The sequence below is a fragment of the Zootermopsis nevadensis genome, unplaced genomic scaffold (genome assembly GCF_977971745.1).
Source record: "Zootermopsis nevadensis isolate Lab colony 2312 unplaced genomic scaffold, Znev_1.0 Znev_ptg000030l, whole genome shotgun sequence".
NCBI classification, from domain to species: domain Eukaryota; kingdom Metazoa; phylum Arthropoda; class Insecta; order Blattodea; family Termopsidae; genus Zootermopsis; species Zootermopsis nevadensis.
In genome coordinates this window covers 733,974-750,640 of record NW_028259162.1, presented here as the reverse complement: position 1 = coordinate 750,640, position 16,667 = coordinate 733,974, and the positions used below count along the sequence as shown (strand labels likewise).

General features: G+C 44.2%; 1 protein-coding gene across 4 annotated transcripts in view; it reads right to left on the bottom strand.

The window, feature by feature from the left end:
• Nucleotides 1–1,051: 1,051 nt before the first annotated feature.
• LOC110827809 (tachykinin-like peptides receptor 99D) overlaps nucleotides 1,052–16,667 on the bottom strand; it is a 140,275-nt gene continuing 124,659 nt past the window's right edge. For 2 of the 4 annotated variants that reach the window (XM_087359044.1, XM_087359045.1), the window contains exons 6-9: nucleotides 15,138–15,288; nucleotides 12,841–13,037; nucleotides 5,816–5,958; nucleotides 1,052–1,822 (exon numbers count right to left, since the gene is read on the bottom strand). In XM_087359044.1, coding sequence (XP_087215170.1) covers nucleotides 1,665–1,822; nucleotides 5,816–5,958; nucleotides 12,841–13,037; nucleotides 15,138–15,288 — 649 coding nt within the window. In that variant the 3' untranslated portion in view covers nucleotides 1,052–1,664. Of the gene's footprint in view, nucleotides 1,823–2,519; nucleotides 2,691–5,815; nucleotides 5,959–12,840; nucleotides 13,038–15,137; nucleotides 15,289–16,667 lie in introns of all 4 variants that reach the window. The other 2 variants (XR_015537957.1, XM_087359046.1) reach the window with 2 other exon arrangements.

Sequence of the window (16,667 nt, the reverse complement as noted above, 5' to 3'; positions counted from 1 at the left end):
TTAGGCAGACACAGAAAGGGGAATATGATATGCTTATTAATTCCTGAAACATTTTCCTCTCACCTGGAGTGTCCATGAGCACAGAAACACAGACCGGATTTCTTTTCGAGTTCTTATGGCGTTACGCTCTCCGTTCAGATAAATTAACATACGTGATGCTTCTCGCACTCATCAACAATTTAGAACTTCTAAAAATTTATCAATTGACACACGCGGTGTAAGTCTTCTCTCCGGACTGCGCGGGAACGGAAAAGAAACACTTCATTAAAATCAAAGCTCACTTTAAAAAAAAATCTTCGTTAAAATCAGACGACGTGTCTTTCGTTACAGAACATCACCGAAGTTCTTCAGATACAAAACAGAAATGGGGAAATCTTTGGCACACGCTTTATAATGATCACAGGATTAAAAACATTATTTCGTATACGGACATTTATAGAAATGTACAGAAATCACCGCCACATTAGAAATAAGATTTTTTTTGTGGCATGTACGAGCACAATCAGCCAACATAACTGGAGAAAAAAATCAGTGGAAGGTATTGGCAGCACTGGATGAAATCAAAGTTTTCTCATCCGCTTGTTGAACCGATTAATTAACTTTGATGTTGTAATTAGTCTTTTCTGTTGTACCTGTGACTTGTATTTTGTATTTATACCTCGATCTGCTTCAAATTTTATCTTTAATCCGCCGTCACCTCCTGTCAACCACGACGTAATATTTTGTTTATGTCCTGGGTCTGGTACGAGACCTCGACTGACATTTTCGCCTCTGTGAGAACCTGAAGTCTAATCAGCTTTTGAAAAATCATCATTATCATCAATTCTTTTTGATCTATTAACTTCCTTCAAACCTGGAAGCAGATTTCTCGTGTTCTGTTATCAACAGATTACCACAAAATTTCTTCTTTAATGTGCGTCTGTCTTCAGCGGAATGACAACGCGCAACATCCCTCAAGGTCAACGATCCTTTAAGATAAACGTCCTCTAACTCATTTGGAATTCACAAAATCTCTCGTCCAGGTAAATTATTTTCACTTGACAGATGGGAAATTGCAATACCAGAATTTTCTGACGACATCTGAAACAGACGCAGTGGACATGGTCCCTCAGTTTTAGTCAAATATTCTTTCTGTTTTATTTCATGTTGGATTTTTTTTTGGCTAAGGTCTGGATTGAGAAACTGCAGATTTCAAATCCCGCTCTTATCTCCAGACCGAACGTACGTTACGAGTAAACTTGTATCAAAAAACTTGGGAAAAGTTTTAATGAGTGCTCTGTGGGAAAATTCTCACGACAAATGAACAATTATCACTCGTAATATGCAATTCGTTATCTTACATATCGTGAAAAATTATTCAACGACGCTCTTAGCAGACTTTCTTCAAACTCTTGTTGGGTTACTTCAACGTTGAAACGCAGATCTCCCTGAATCTCCGTTATGAGTTTATAACGCAAAATGGAAGAACGCTGTTTCACTTCTCGAACCGTGTTTCGGCGAGTCCAAGAAACATCTCAAGACACCGTAAACGTCAGATAAGTTATCTTAAACAACTGACTGTGAGGAAGTCACGAACAAACAGACACGCTCCTCATTTAATGACTTCATATCCAGGTCTGAACCCTGTTGCTGCGTCCCCTCGAGGACCCGACAATCTCCGGATGTCAGGAGACCCCACGTCCCCCTGTCGCTTCTCCGTCATGGCCATTGGAGCGCCATCTCTTGCTCCGGAAGGTGGAGTAGTTCGCGTCGGACGTCGGGCAGTTCGTCGTGGCTGTGGTCGGGTCACCAACGCCCATCTGCAGTGGAAAGCGCATCGAACCTACAAGAATGAAACACAATGCAAGACAAGCCTCGTGGCTTGTGCAGTCATGTAGTTGGCCACAAACGTCTTGGAGGAACGTGTCATCTCCATTTCCAGAGCAGAAACCGATACATTCCCCTGAGACGCCTACAAAACTACATGACGTCACAGCCCAGACAAACAACAGAAACAGTGCATGGAAAAGTTAAAATTAAACAATCAGTAAACTCATAATTATTACAAATCATAAGATATACGAATTAAATATACAGGATAATATTAAAAAATCATTGATACAGGTGGATGGAGTTTGTTAATTTTTTATTTTCGAACGGTATCAGTTACAAAATAACAGGGACACATAACTTTTACGAGGGACGCGGTTATGGTTTGTAAAATGTGGTAAGGGCAATTTCAACCATTGCATATCAGACGTGTTTCAGCAGAATCGGTGGTTCCTGTCTGAAGTATCTTTCTGCTCAGTATCCGCTGTCTATGGCTTATTCTAAGAACATTACTTATGTATCCTACTTTAGAAGCTGTAACGTGCTACGGGAAGGCATATCTGGGTTTGATTCCCGGATATGACACTGAGGTATTCCCCCTCGCCAGTGTTCGGGGGCCCGCCTGCCCCAGACTCCGCTGGAGTTAGAGCTGATCTGTCTCTCCGAGGTTCAGAATGCGTGGAGCTTTGCCTCCGCGGCGAAAGCTTTACCTTCTACTTTGCAACATGGCAGAAAGTGCCCACCGTGAAGTTCTCTGAAGCTCTAAAGTCCAATCGCCCGCCTCTACGCAAAGGGTTTCCTTCCTCGAGACCGCAACCTGGCGTACAACACGGGGTGCGTGCGTTCCATCGACGGTAATAGCATCAGTTCGAAATATGAGTCTGGAAAGGGGGCACATTTCAGAACATTGCTTCTGATAATAAAACCAAAAACATGCACATAACAGTCCTGAGTCTTAGAACGTAAAACACATTGCACGTGACGAAATTTCCTTTTAAAAATGGCTGAATTTAGAAGTAAAATTTTTAAGTTCGGTTTTTTCGGTGACCGCTGATTCGAATGGGACACAGACCCACGGAAAAAATCACAATGCAAAAAGTAAAACGTGAAACACAAATTTAATTTCTTTGTAGTTTATTTAACCACGATTTTTCAGTAGCTCAGACTAGCCGTTGCTAGCTCTGACGAATGAACTGACGTTTAATGAAGAGGCAGAGATACGGAAGGAAACAATTTTGGCCTAATTGTGGGTGCTAACCCAGTCATTTGACTGGATGGACCGAGAAAAATAAAATTAGCCTCATTCAGGATGGGCGACATATGAACCCGGGACCTCCCGAAGACGTAAGCGAGAGTGCCAACCACTCTGTGTTATGACTCAAAAACGAAAGACACTAAAAAAAATTCTTTTCTCTGTCTTTTAGTATTTGAATTCTGTCAATGTCGTATGGTTCTTGTCCTTAGATTTTTCTAGGTCGGAGTTCACGGTCTACCTTCGGCTTTCGGGCGTCGAATGCTGATAAATAACCATCTGCTTGATGATGTTAGACGTGCGACACGCCATCTGGACCCCTCATTATTCACACAATTCATTTCACAATAAAACACAACGAGGCTTCTATACGTATTATCATTTCACAGACCTGTTAGAAACCTTGTGGCGGTACAAATACCAGCTGTCCATTAATTAGTTGGGCAGTGAGACAAGGCCTCAGAAAGCTGCCTAATCACATCACGCTACTTGTTAAGGCAATATTTATCGATAAGTTAACTGACGATCGAAGTCTTCGGCGTGACGACCCATTAATTAATAAAAAATTTAAATTTTTATGTTGACACAGACTTGAGTTAAAAACCTACACGACGCAACCCTCTGAACCCCTAAAATGCACCACGCCAACGGGGAAATGATTTCAATGTGACATCCCGTCATTACAAACTTACACGTTACCTACCACCATAAAAATTATTTTCTGATAATTTACAATTACAACATAGTAATTAAAATATGTTTAAGTTATAGCTTCGTTATCTCCGGAACTACAACCAATAACTCGCTGTTAACGATTTAAATAAATCATTTTTACGGACCTACGTCTTAGTTTCCGTTAATTCTTCACAAGACTGTACATCACAGAAATACTTTTATCAGTTCATGTCTGTTAAATTAAAATTTCTATACAAATCCTTCCTTTTTCTTTCTTCTGTAAATATAATACAGTCCGATTAACTTCCGGTGTGACGGGCGAGCGAGAGATCGCAGTCGGTGCACTCGAAGTTCTTCAGCCCACAGATTAGACCGCAGTGGCGTCTCAATTTGCAAGTGAAATGAGGGCATTAAGATCGGGCGGAAGAACGTCGCAAGTGCCACGCGCCCTCGCACGTCGTCTTTCGATGTACGTGCCACTGTTTTGATCCTGGACCAACGGAGACGTCAACACATTGACGAGTGTGATAAATGGAGGTTGTGTTTATCTCAAACGCAGATGAACAACGTGTCTGTTGGCCTGGGTCACGTCTTCCAGTTTCTTGGCGCCAATCCAGGTTCACGCGCATTAAAACAGAGCGATGACGTATCTGACTACAATCTCTACCAGTGCAATGCGTGGTTTTACTCGGTACATCCATGTTAATTCCCTGAAAACGCCTTTAAATACACCGAAAATGCCTCCTTCCCGATATCCTGTATAACCATTCCTTCACGACATTCATAAGCCCTGAAGAGGGGGGCAGTATTTACCTCCGAAACATTGCTATCTATCTACCTACAGATTTACCCAGAAAATCAAGTTCTATATTCCCACCGCCGCTGGAACTTCGAATCTTACAGAAAGTTTGGGTTTCCACGGGTTGTGGCCGCGACCCGTCTCAAAAATATTAAAGCATTTTTCCAATTTCCTTCACATGGTAAAAATAACGACCGACTGAAGAGGTTTCTTTTCCTGGCGCGTACAGAAAAGTCTTGAAGCAGCCGAATTGAACGCCTTTCGTTTCAGAATCCTTTCAGAATTAAAATAAAAATAAAAATTAAAAGACGCCTGGCACGGTCGTGCTCAGCCCACTCACCTTAATTCGCGGCAGATGACTGAATGTCGCTGAATAACTCACGAACCAGCGCATCCAGAAACTCCACTTGACTCCAGCTCAAATCCTCCCTTCATTCCTTGTAGCAGTTACGCTCATCAGAAAGATCGTTTCGAGAGATACGCTCACACACATTCAAAGGGGCTCCCCCCCTCTCCTGCACGTATAATTTGCAGTGTTTCCACACGTCTGACATCAAGAGCTCGACGTCAGAGGCCTTTGCTATCAAATTTCCTTATAATATGATATTTCCCTTAAACTAGTCAAAGAAATCGAAAGTTTCCATGACTACGGCCCCAGTCACAATGAAGTTTCGGCTTAGGGGGCAAGTTCATCATCGGATATGGCTTATTCAATGCCTCCGTGTGATTTGCGTCAGGAACTTGTTGATGGCAGTGAAAACAAGAAATACGTAAATATTTTGGGTTGAGAAAACTTTTTCGGAATACGAAATCTCCGGGCCGCCGGTATTACAGTAACCTGCTTGAGGTACGTCCAGGCCCACGGATTTTGCTACGACAAATTTCATAAAACTATGAAGACGATGATGAAACTCGAGATGTATTCTTCGTGAACTGCTGAACATGTTTACGTTATTCTTGGAAAATTTTACATGTTATGTACCAGGGAGTCTGCTGTTCTCTAACAGCGAATACATAACAAGACGAACAGTTGTTGTGGTTAACATTCTTTAAACACCGTCCGTCACTTTTGTGGGCGTAATGGTTCATGCTGAGTGACCGAGTCCAACGCCGAGCTGTTTCATAACCACGAGAAAAAAAGAGTCAACTTAATTAATATCCATTCACTTTCATTAAGTTTCAGTCCAAAGGTTTTAGGAGAACTCTTGCGACACCCGGTATAATTAATAAGCCGTATCGCTGGCAGCTCCGAGAGGCGCGTCCCTTGTGCGTAATCTTACCGTTCCTTATGATCCGGCACTGCGCTTCCGGGGACCCGGAACAGCTGTAGCGGCTGGTTACCACCTCACGGCGTGACAGCGTCTCTGGGGCCAGATGGATGCAGGGACAACACGAGAAAACCTGCTTGAAGCCGCGTCGGAACCTGAAACAAAGCGAGATCTTACGCGTCATAGCTTTCACACGGAGAAGAAGCCTTACTGATGAGCTGATAGTCGCTCAGACAGTTATTTAATGAACATTCTGTAGCAATACACGGCGCATGAAACGACTGAGCGGGTTGTTCGCTTTCTGGCAGGGACCAGGGGCGGATGCAGAGGGGAAGAGGGATAATTCCCGACGGTAAAAGCAGCCGGAGCGCTAAGTGACGGCTCTCTACTCCGTTTAAAACTGAACAGAAAGACTCTGTGTTAGTAGTGTGAAATGTCGACTGCACCACCGAACCCGGCAATAATCTCACAAGTTATTTACATTTGGCCACTAGGTAGCTCTTGCGACGATGTGCTCGTAGACGTTTTCACTGAACACAGCATCAGCGGACGAAGGAATTCACGATTATTTCGTGAACGGAAAATTATTTATGAGTTAAAATTTTGCAGGAGTGGGTGAAGATAATCGCTTGGCTACTTATAAGGTTCGAACTGTCTGGACATTTTTTTCTGAAAACGAAAAAAACCCGACCTAGGATATCCGGACTTTCGGCTGAGTTTCGCAGCGGAACCTCTTAAAAATCAAGTTACGACAAACTGTGGGGGCCATGACGTAGTCTGGAGGATTTTGGAAATACCGAAAATTAAATAAAAAGAAAGTTCATAACACTTTTCTTCGCCCAGTGAAATTGGCAAGTTGAGACAGAGTGTGCCAGGAGTTGAAGCCCTGAAGATGAAAAGATTGCGTCTCGCCGAAACGTCGGTATCTACCCACGGCATCAGAACCCAGAGGAGCAACATGAACACATCTCCGTGGAGTGCGCCCCGTCACCCGTCACGGGGAAACGTGCACTGAACACATTTATTACGTCCGTTTAAATTCAACGGGTGATGACTTCTTTCCTGCCTTAATCCCACGACTTTACGACTCTCTCTTATCTTCCGTGACTTGTGCCCTCCCTACAGAATCCCTCGTCTTAGTTTGCGCATTTCCTATTTGGATTTCCTTAAAATTACACAACTTCGTTCATCGAAACTCGCGGCCACAGAACATGGTCGCGTCATTACTTACATTTTATACCAGCCGTGTTACGAGTTACGTTAAATTCAGGAAAGTTCTTTCCTCCTACGTCGGGGCCATTTCCTCCGTAAGAACGAGCAGACGTTTAACGGAGCACGAAAGCATCGACCGGAATATTTTCGTTTCTGAGGCATCCGGTGGCTTGTTCACCCTGTGAGACACGAGAAAGGTTCCCAGGCAGCGCCCGCTCGTCCATCTCGTGCTGAATGTAAGGTGAATTGTGAATCCTGAATTAAAAGGGATTTGGAAGGAATCGATCGGACCTTCAAAAATTTGCTCAGAGGGCCTGAAGAAAAGTACGACAGACCTCGATCAGATATCTGATCTCCGAATCCAGACTTGCTACCCACAATATATCCAATAAAAGTCAAGACTTCAAATAACTGAAACTTAACAGCTGATAACTAATTTCGTCGAGAAGCAGGAAGTCAGCGACTCAGACATGAGAGCGCCAAGGTTCCTTCTTGCACGCAACTTGGGTTGAGTCAAGTGACTTGGGCGGTCTACGACGAGACGCGAAATTCCATGCTTCCTCCAGCCTTCGTAAAACCACCGTCGCCACTAACAGAGCAACGCCACGTTATTATCTTACGTCACCAAGTTGTTCCAAGGCCATAATTTGTTCGCAACAAAATTCTCAACGTTACATACAATGAAATGACCTTTGCTGTATAAACAACCTCGTCGAATAACACGCAAATCAATATTCATTTCATATATCAATGGCCGACGACAATGTTATCAGCTAGTCTATGCATTTGCATTGTCTCAACCCACATCACAATCTGCGCCATGCCCACCCCGGCGCTGCACGTCACTCTCAATTTAGACGCATATGCACGGGCTGGACTGGCGACCGCGAGACACTCCCTTGCTCTGAAAATAAGTCAACACAATGGGCAGCTCCTGTAATGCACTCTGTCGACTCCGAGGGGAACTGTTGACTTTGCATCAGCAAACAAATATCACATTTCAAACCGCCTTTACGTGGTCTTCGCAAGAATTCATAATGCGATAGATAGGGGTATCGAAAACCGCGAATTTGATACCCAAAACTAATCGCCCGACTGTTCTGTTCGTTTAACAAAGCTCTCCTAAATCCACGCGTTATTTATCTTAGAATTATAGGAAAACTACGAATGACGAACACGAGACGATGCGAAAGAAATCGGCCGTGGCTTATTTCAATGCGATATCGCAGCATCTGCTCGGATGCACTGTTGAAAACCACCACTTACACGGTCGAACTCAGGATCTTCTGAACACGAATCAGGAGTCTTGACGTCTGAACAGTGACGTCATTTAGTTTTAAAATCTGTACTATGAGCAGTCTCTTCTGTAGGTCTGTACAAAACTGAGAGGTTCAGCACAGAAAATCAATTTGCACATTGTACAGAATGTACAATGTACAATGTGGTCTAGCGGTCAGAACACTAGCCTTGTAAGCCTGGGGTCCCGGGTTCAATTCCCGGTGGTGCTCAAATTTATAACTTGTGTTGGGCAAGGCCGTGGTCTAGGCATCACGGAGTTTTCCTCCGGGGGCTTCCCCGGTTTCTCCGTGGCATCCCAACAATTACTCCATTCACACACAGAAGAAGGCAATGGCAAACCACTTCTGATCATCTCTGCCAAGAACGTATATGAACAGGTCCCAATCCGAGAAGAGGATGGAAGGATCCTGTTCATATGGACCTGTCGTCACACAGAACACTAAATAATAATAAGATGAGGTGGTCTAGCGGTTAGAACGCTGGCCTTGTAATCCTGGGGGTCTCGGGTTCGACTCCCGGCGGTGCCCGAATTTATAACTTGTGTTGGGCAAGGCCGTGGTCTAGGCAACACGGAGTTTTCCTCCGTGGCATCCCAACAATTACTCCATTCACACACAGAAGAAGGCAATGGCAAACCACTTCTGGATCATCTGCCAAGAACGTATATGAACAGGCCCCAGTCCGAGAAAAGGATGGAAGGATCCTGTTCATATGGACCTGTCGTCACACAGAACACTACAAAAAAAAATAACAGAATGTACCCGTAAAAGGAGGACTTGGGGATCTGAAAGGAAATTGGACGCGAAGTACAAAAAGTTCGTAAAAACAGAGCCCGGAAACGCTTCATAAAAAGTCAGGTCGACAAAGGGAGAAAAAGAAACAAAGATAATGATTTAATACTGTTAGTAAAACCTGAGAACACGCTACGTATTACATAACGTAATCAGTATATTCCCCAGTCTTGCAGCCATAGACCGATCCAAAGTTATAAACAACTTGTCTGCGCGCCTGCAAAGAATACGTCCCACTACACGCAACACTCTGGTGTCGGAGAAGTTGCCGCATGACTACGGCGAACACAGATATCCCGACACTTCACAATGGAACCTTGATTAAATGTGTCAAGGGACATCAGCTGATTGACGACCGACAACAAATTAATTGCCTTGACACTGAACGATTACCCCCGGTGACAAGTAACAGGTAGAACCCCGTTCTAACACGCATTTATTCCGTGTAAAATGCCAATGTGTGTAATACCAACTTTTTTTATCCCATTATGCGGGGATAAACGTTTTGTACGTTGCTGAACACGCAGTCAGCAGCTCCCGCTGGCTATTTCGTCAGTCAGCGCAATTTCCCTCTCACCGGCACATTTGTTCCTTGCGTCCACCAAGTTACAGAGCAAACAAAGTCTTCAAACAGATCAGACACCACAAACAATCCTGACGCCCTGGGGTAAAGTGACGGTTCGCATGTTCGTTACGTTCTGGCAACCAAACTGCTGCGTTTCTGTGCGGAATTTCCACTTTGCCCGGGGAATCAAGAATTCGTGACATCAGCATAACTCATAATCCAATTTCGAACTCCAACGCTGAAACTGTAATAAACAGGAACTCAGTTGCGATCACACACACATGACAAGAAAGTAAGATAATGCGAGATCTCAGAGTCTCACGGGGGCGAGTATGACGATACGTATCTTCCGGGTTGTCGCCCTGAAGATGGCGTCAGAAAACACCTCTGAAACATCAGCTAACTCCTACCAGACTACAAGAGCCCACAATTTAAAACTAAACAATGCCGTCCCTTAAGCACCGAGCTTCGAAATAAATACAAAAACTGGTCGATGCCTGGAGTGGCTCTGACTGGCAATAAATGCGCTTGGGTTCAAATCTCGGTACGGGAGTTGCGATTATTTCCTTACAACTCTGGGGTGTACAAAGCCAGCCAAGCAGTTGTCTGGGGGGGAGGCGTCCACACTGAGTTAAAGCGGACGGAGCAGCCACTTTCAATCAACACCGGTACGCAAATGTGGGCAGATTCTCATCACTGCTGAGTAAAAAAAACGAAGCCTTTATGGCTCCACGCGTCGGAACTGCGTCCGATTGAAAACATTAATATCCCCCGTTTGGACACTCTATAAGAACATCCGTTCAAGGAAAAGAAGCCTGAAATGGCACCTCCTGAAACGTCCTTTCGTGCATGAAACATTGCGTTTTCATCGTTAAATTAAAATTACTACGACAAAAAGTGTTTAACGCTAGACATGTCTACCGAAGCACGAGAGTGATTACATAAAAGGCCTGGAGACGGCAGTGTTGCAAACTGCTTGGTTTTATTATTTAAAAAAAAACGTTTATTGAACCTGACGCGAGCAATTAGAGCAGAAAGTAGACCGGGCCGCTCTACCTTTTTGACAAAAAGCCTTTTAATGGCAGACTAATGGGTCATTTGACACGCGATGTTTCAATTTATGAAAGAATGCGAACAATTCGACATTAATATGTAGAACATAAAACGACTCAGAGACTTGGCTCCCGGAACTGCGAACTGATTTTCATTCTACACGAACAAGAGCAGGGTTAAGGCCTGATGAACCAAAACTCGAGTTCCTTGCGTTTGAATTATTACTTATTAGCGTACGAGTTAAGTCTGATTAAAATAATTTTCATGGATTGTGCTGTATGACTGACTATGCCCTGAAGATAGGGACGGTACGTCCCTACGAGACGTTGGTAACCACCGTAAAAATTAGTCACATTCAACTTTAAACTTTAGGTCCGTCAAATTCATTTCACATCAATATCCGACATACGTCACTTCCATTATCTCAGCAATTCGAAACAGCGTCATTTAATAGCGTACTAATCAATCAGTCAACGTTTTGGAGCCTCAAATTCTATCCACTTGAGATATTCTCAATAAAATTCGGATATATTTTATGTGTATCTCGTGCTCTCTACATGTTCTGCCCATCTCAAAGTTCAAGATTTAAAAAAATCCAAAATTTCTGGCAAATTACGAGCAATCTCCTCCGTCCTTAAAATAACTTTTGCCTCGATTACGTCACGATAGAAAACTGTGGAGGCTTATCATCATTAAATTACCTGTAGACCGAACTGGGAGTGGACACGCCGAGTCGAACCACAGGGCGACAGTGAATCCATTTACGACAAACACGAACTAGTACGACGATAAATGCGAAGTTGTGTTGGTACCTTGTATGACATGCAGAGGGCAGGCTGCAACAAGTGGCGTGCGCGAACAGCGAGTCGTGTGTTTCATTCGTCCTCGTCTCAGTCCGTACGCAATTCGACACAATCGTGTTTACATTTCCATCACACTTCATTATTCCATACCTCACTCGCGTTAAGGGAAACAAATATAAACAGGGCGCTTTAAAACTCACAGTCAATTAGCGTCCCCCACTCGACGTCATTACGTTTTGATACACAATGTATCGAATCTAGTGGTATCGATAGTCGCACTAATCGACAGGAGGCTGAAACGAGAATTTACAAAATGCAAATTCATTTAATGTTTTGCTTTTTCAAGGGCGTGAAACTTTGGAAGAACGCCGATAGAGGGCATTTCAGAACAGGGAGCATTTCTGGGGCTAAGAGGGCCGACGCGACAAACTAGAGAAAAGTGCATAATAAGAAACTTCATAATTTACACTCCACCAGACATTAAAGTAGGTTCAGATGGGTAGAGCATGTAGCTCGCACGGGGAGTGCTCACAAAGACCTCGGAGTACGTGCTGTTTAATTAATGATTCAATAAGAGCAGTACATTTAACCACTTGAAGATGGCAGTAGCAGGTCGAAACATGTACTGGTTCTTATTATTTGACGGTGTATTAATGATACTTGAACCGTTGTTTTCAACGGTGTCATTTGTCTACTTGTTAGGCTCCAACAGCAATAAATCTGCTGAAAATGTTAATTATTATTAATAGTTCGTGCAGAATACAATTTCTGGTTGTCCTCGGGGAAGCGACGCCCGTCACTGGTCTCAGGAGACGCATCGCTTATGCGCGCTGTTATGGATGAGGGGTCATGTTTTACGATGGGCAGACAACGCAACACAAATAGCTCGTAACGATCTGACAAAACACTTCTCCCCGCAAGTTTGCATTAAACACGTCGTATCGCGACGTTAACGCGGCCACGCAAATCTGCACGACCCCAGCACAGAAGACCGGAAGCTCGCATACATCGCGTAACCGCGTTCCGACCGAATTTACAGGACGTACCAAAATTCGCTGATATAAAAAGGTTTCGACGTTGTAATTAATTATATTTCATGGGACTCGTATCGTGTATAATCTTCTGGAAAACGAGACTCCACTAGACCTGGACATTCCCTTACTAACAGGAAGCAGAAAAGCGAACATCGCGTTGGATAGAACACGTTTTCTAAACATGTTCCTTTATTAAGGACATTGCAGGCAGAGATCCGCTGTTGCTAGGCTAATTAAGCAAAAGATACCACACTACTGACGTCACATTCAGAGAACTCACCGCGAGTTCATCCAGCAGTAGATGATGGGGTTGTACATGGAGTTGGACATCGCGAGCCAGTAGATCGCCAGGTACACCTCCTGGACGTACTTGGTGTTGGTGATCTGAGGCAGGAATGACGTCAGGATGAAGTACATGTGAAACGGGAACCAGCACACGGCGAAAATCAGCACGACGACAATCATCATCTTCACCACCTGCACAAACGCACGCAAACTCGTTAATTAAGCTCCAGTTGGGACGAGGGTGGAAGGGTCGCTTCTTTTACGAATATCTGGACACGGAAGGAAGGAAGTGGCTCAGATCATGAGTGAAGTTTCGGGTTCTACAAAAGGTCGAGTTCTTCCTCAGTAACCCAGCTCCGTACAGTTCATTAGTCAAGTTAATAATCACTGTATCAGACTAAGTTCCTACAGGTTCAAACAAGTTTTGTTTTCATATAAAAATTATGAAATTCATTTACCCAAACTTCCGAACTGAGATAGGTCGAAATGTTAACCCTTTAAAGCTTAGTGGTAAGCATATATACCACCTGTCTTAAAATCAGGAACGCTTCATTTTATATTAGTATTATTCTCAGTTTAAACAGAGATTACTTTTTAAACAGCGTTAACAACTTGTGGTGTTTTCTTTGCGGTACGGAACTGCATTTAATCAGCAGATGTCACGCGTAACTCCACTGCCTTCTTGAGAGAATAACATTTCCAGTCTGTAGAGTCCGGTTGGGGCAGTGCCCGTCCTAGAGTGCACGATAAATACTGCCCCCTCCGCCCCAAGAAAGAATACTCAGTTACGTTCCGCCTTAAAGAAACTGTGTTTACAAAATCAATGCCACGATTGTACAAAGGCGTTCCTGCTTTAAAATTACTGTCTTCAGAAATGTCAAGCCTTGCAGTTTGGTAGATGCTTCAGAGGTGCTATCTGCCTCCATCATCAGGGCGATAATCCCACTATCATCGTCCTGATGATGGAAGCAGTGACACATATTCGCAACCCGAATACAAAATATCATGTCCTGTAGTGACTCGTTAAAATAAAAAAATAAAAGTACAGAACAGTTTGATTCGATGCTGGACGACAAACATCTGGTAGCAACTATTACGTTCTGTTTAAACGCTGCCTGGTTGCTCTTGCATTCTAGTCACGACACACGGACCTTCCGATGCTTCCGTTATTCTATACGACCCACTCAGTTGTGCAAACACAAATTTCGATATCGGACCGGGAAAAACGTGCTGCGAAGAAAACCACGTGGCACTGTGTCGAGCTCATCACCGACTGAAACTTCATCTGGAGTTCAACCCTTGGCAGCTGAAGATCGCTTAAATAATATTTGATAACTCAGTCCGCCCCGAAGAGAGGTCCTTAGTTAGCAGAAGACGAAAACACAGGAAAGTTTCGTAATAAAATTAAAGTGGATCTTAGGGACATCGGTTACATGAAGGGGACCTTGGTTCTGGGTAGAGACTAGTTAAGCAGTCATTTAACTTGATAGTTGCTTAACTATCTAGTCAGATTATCACCCCACAAAACTAAACGCACTACGTAAGGTATGAGATTATCACGACGGTGAGTAAGCCTCGTAGAACTTTACTGACGTTTCAGTATTCGTAGCCCTGACGATGGAGACAGAAACGACCTCTGAAACGTCTGTAAACTTCTACCAGACTGCACGGCGCTACAACCCGCCTCGATGTCTACTCTGCCCAGACGAACATTTTATTTTTCGAGTTGCATCAGGATTCTCGCTTCCGTTATTTTAAATCAAATTATAAGTTCGCAACATGATCCAGGATTGTCAAGTCACGAACAAACGCTGAGTTTCCTGGAGGCGAGACGAAGCGAAATAAATAAGAATCTTCTTTACGAATGAGACCAGTTTTCGTTCCTCAAACCTCAGTGGGTTCACAGAGCGCGCTCATTTATGACTGGAACACCGAATGAGACGAGCAAGGAACAACGCGAACTTGTTTAAAAGACAAAGAAGAACTCCGGAGGATTGAAGAGACATTGATCTCGTACCACAAATAAGCTAATATGTGTATGAAATGGAATAGACGATCGGGGTTCGATCCCCGTCGGGGGCAGAGGGTCCTTTCCCGGGGGTAAAGCTCGGTCGGGGCGTGATGCTGACCACTCACCCCATCTAGCGCCGAGGTCAAGAATGAGTAGGAGCTATATCGCCTCTCCTCCCAAGCGCCTACATGGCGCGTAGCTTTGCTTTTTTACTGTGAATGAAATGATTCCCGAAATAAGAGAGGTTAAGACAAGGCAGTCCTCCGGAGGCGCGCACTCACCCGTCTCTTGGATTTGATGTTGTCGAGCTGACGCTGGGTGCACTCGCCGATGCTCTGGCTGCCCCAGAGTTCCAGCCCCACCCGGACGTACGTGTAGCTCATCGACGAGATGGGCAGGAAGTACGTCAGTATCATGAACATGATGTTGTAGCTGCAAGAGGGAAAAAGTCATCGTTACTCGCGGTATTCTGAGGAAACGGCAAACTTCCCGTAAATAATGACGGGAAAACTCAAAGTAGTCATTCCGGGAATCGTTTAGTGTACAAGACCCCGCATTCATCGCCCTGATGACGGAGGCAGTATGACCTCCGAAACGTTGGTTAACATCGACCAGACTACACGGCGCAACAACCCAGAAGACGGAAATCTTCGTTCACAAAGAAGTCTTTCATTCGGCATTTCAAAGTTCCACTCTTTCAAGAACAATTCGTAACAAGACACAATTTCACAAATTTACAAATCTCATCTTACAAGATCTTTCTTGATAGTTATTCAGGTGATCAATTAACTTCTTGTATTTCCTTAATCCGATGATTCACCACTGCGTTCAGAATGGACCGCCATTTTAGTCGCATTCGGTTTAGAGCCATGCAATTAATTTTCGTGTTATCCTCCAACTTTCGTCACCAAGTCCCCCCCCCAGGCTTTCAACAGAGACATTCGACGTTCTTCATAATTTCTTGAGCCGTGCTACATGTCTAGCCCATCTCGTCCTTCGCATTCAAGTTAATAAATAATAGGCACAGGGAGAACGCCTTACCGGAAGTGAGACAGACAAAACACAATCGTCGGCAGTGACGTGCTTGGCGCCACGCGCTCGTCGTGTGTTTGCTTTCCTTACATGGATCCGTTCTACGAGTAGTTAACGCATGAATTCACAACTATCTGCCTCCAGCAATTACTGGATCAGAGGCGTCCTCGTGTGTAAACGTAAAGCTGAAGACGCTTGGCTTGTCAGACTCGTTGCTAGGTTACCATTGTTGTCAGTCCGACAACCATCGGGAAGTCCCGGGATACATTCAAATCATTCGACTCGCATTGCGACAGACTTAAAGGGAACTATAAACCCGGGTACAATTGAATAAATTATCAACAAGTCATAATAAGTTCGCAATTAATTTTAGAACTAACTAACTAACTAGATGGCTTACCGAACCCGAAGGTTCATCACCGAATTAACGAAAGCCCTCCACCGGACCCTGTCCTGCACCAACAAAATCCAGTCTCCTTCAACTCCTATCTCCCATAGATCCCGCTTAATATTATCCTCCATCTACGTCTAGGTCTCCCCAGCGGTCTCTTCCCCTCAGGCTTCCCAAATAGTGGACCCAACCAACCAGATGGCTTACCGAACCCGAAGGTTCATCACCGAATTAACGAAAGCCCTCCACCGGACCCTGTCCTGCACCAACAAAATCCAGTCTCCTTCAACTCCTATCTCCCATAGATCCCGCTTAATATTATCCTCCATCTACGTCTAGGTCTCCCCAGCGGTCTCTTCCCCTCAGGCTTCCCAAATAGTGGACCCAA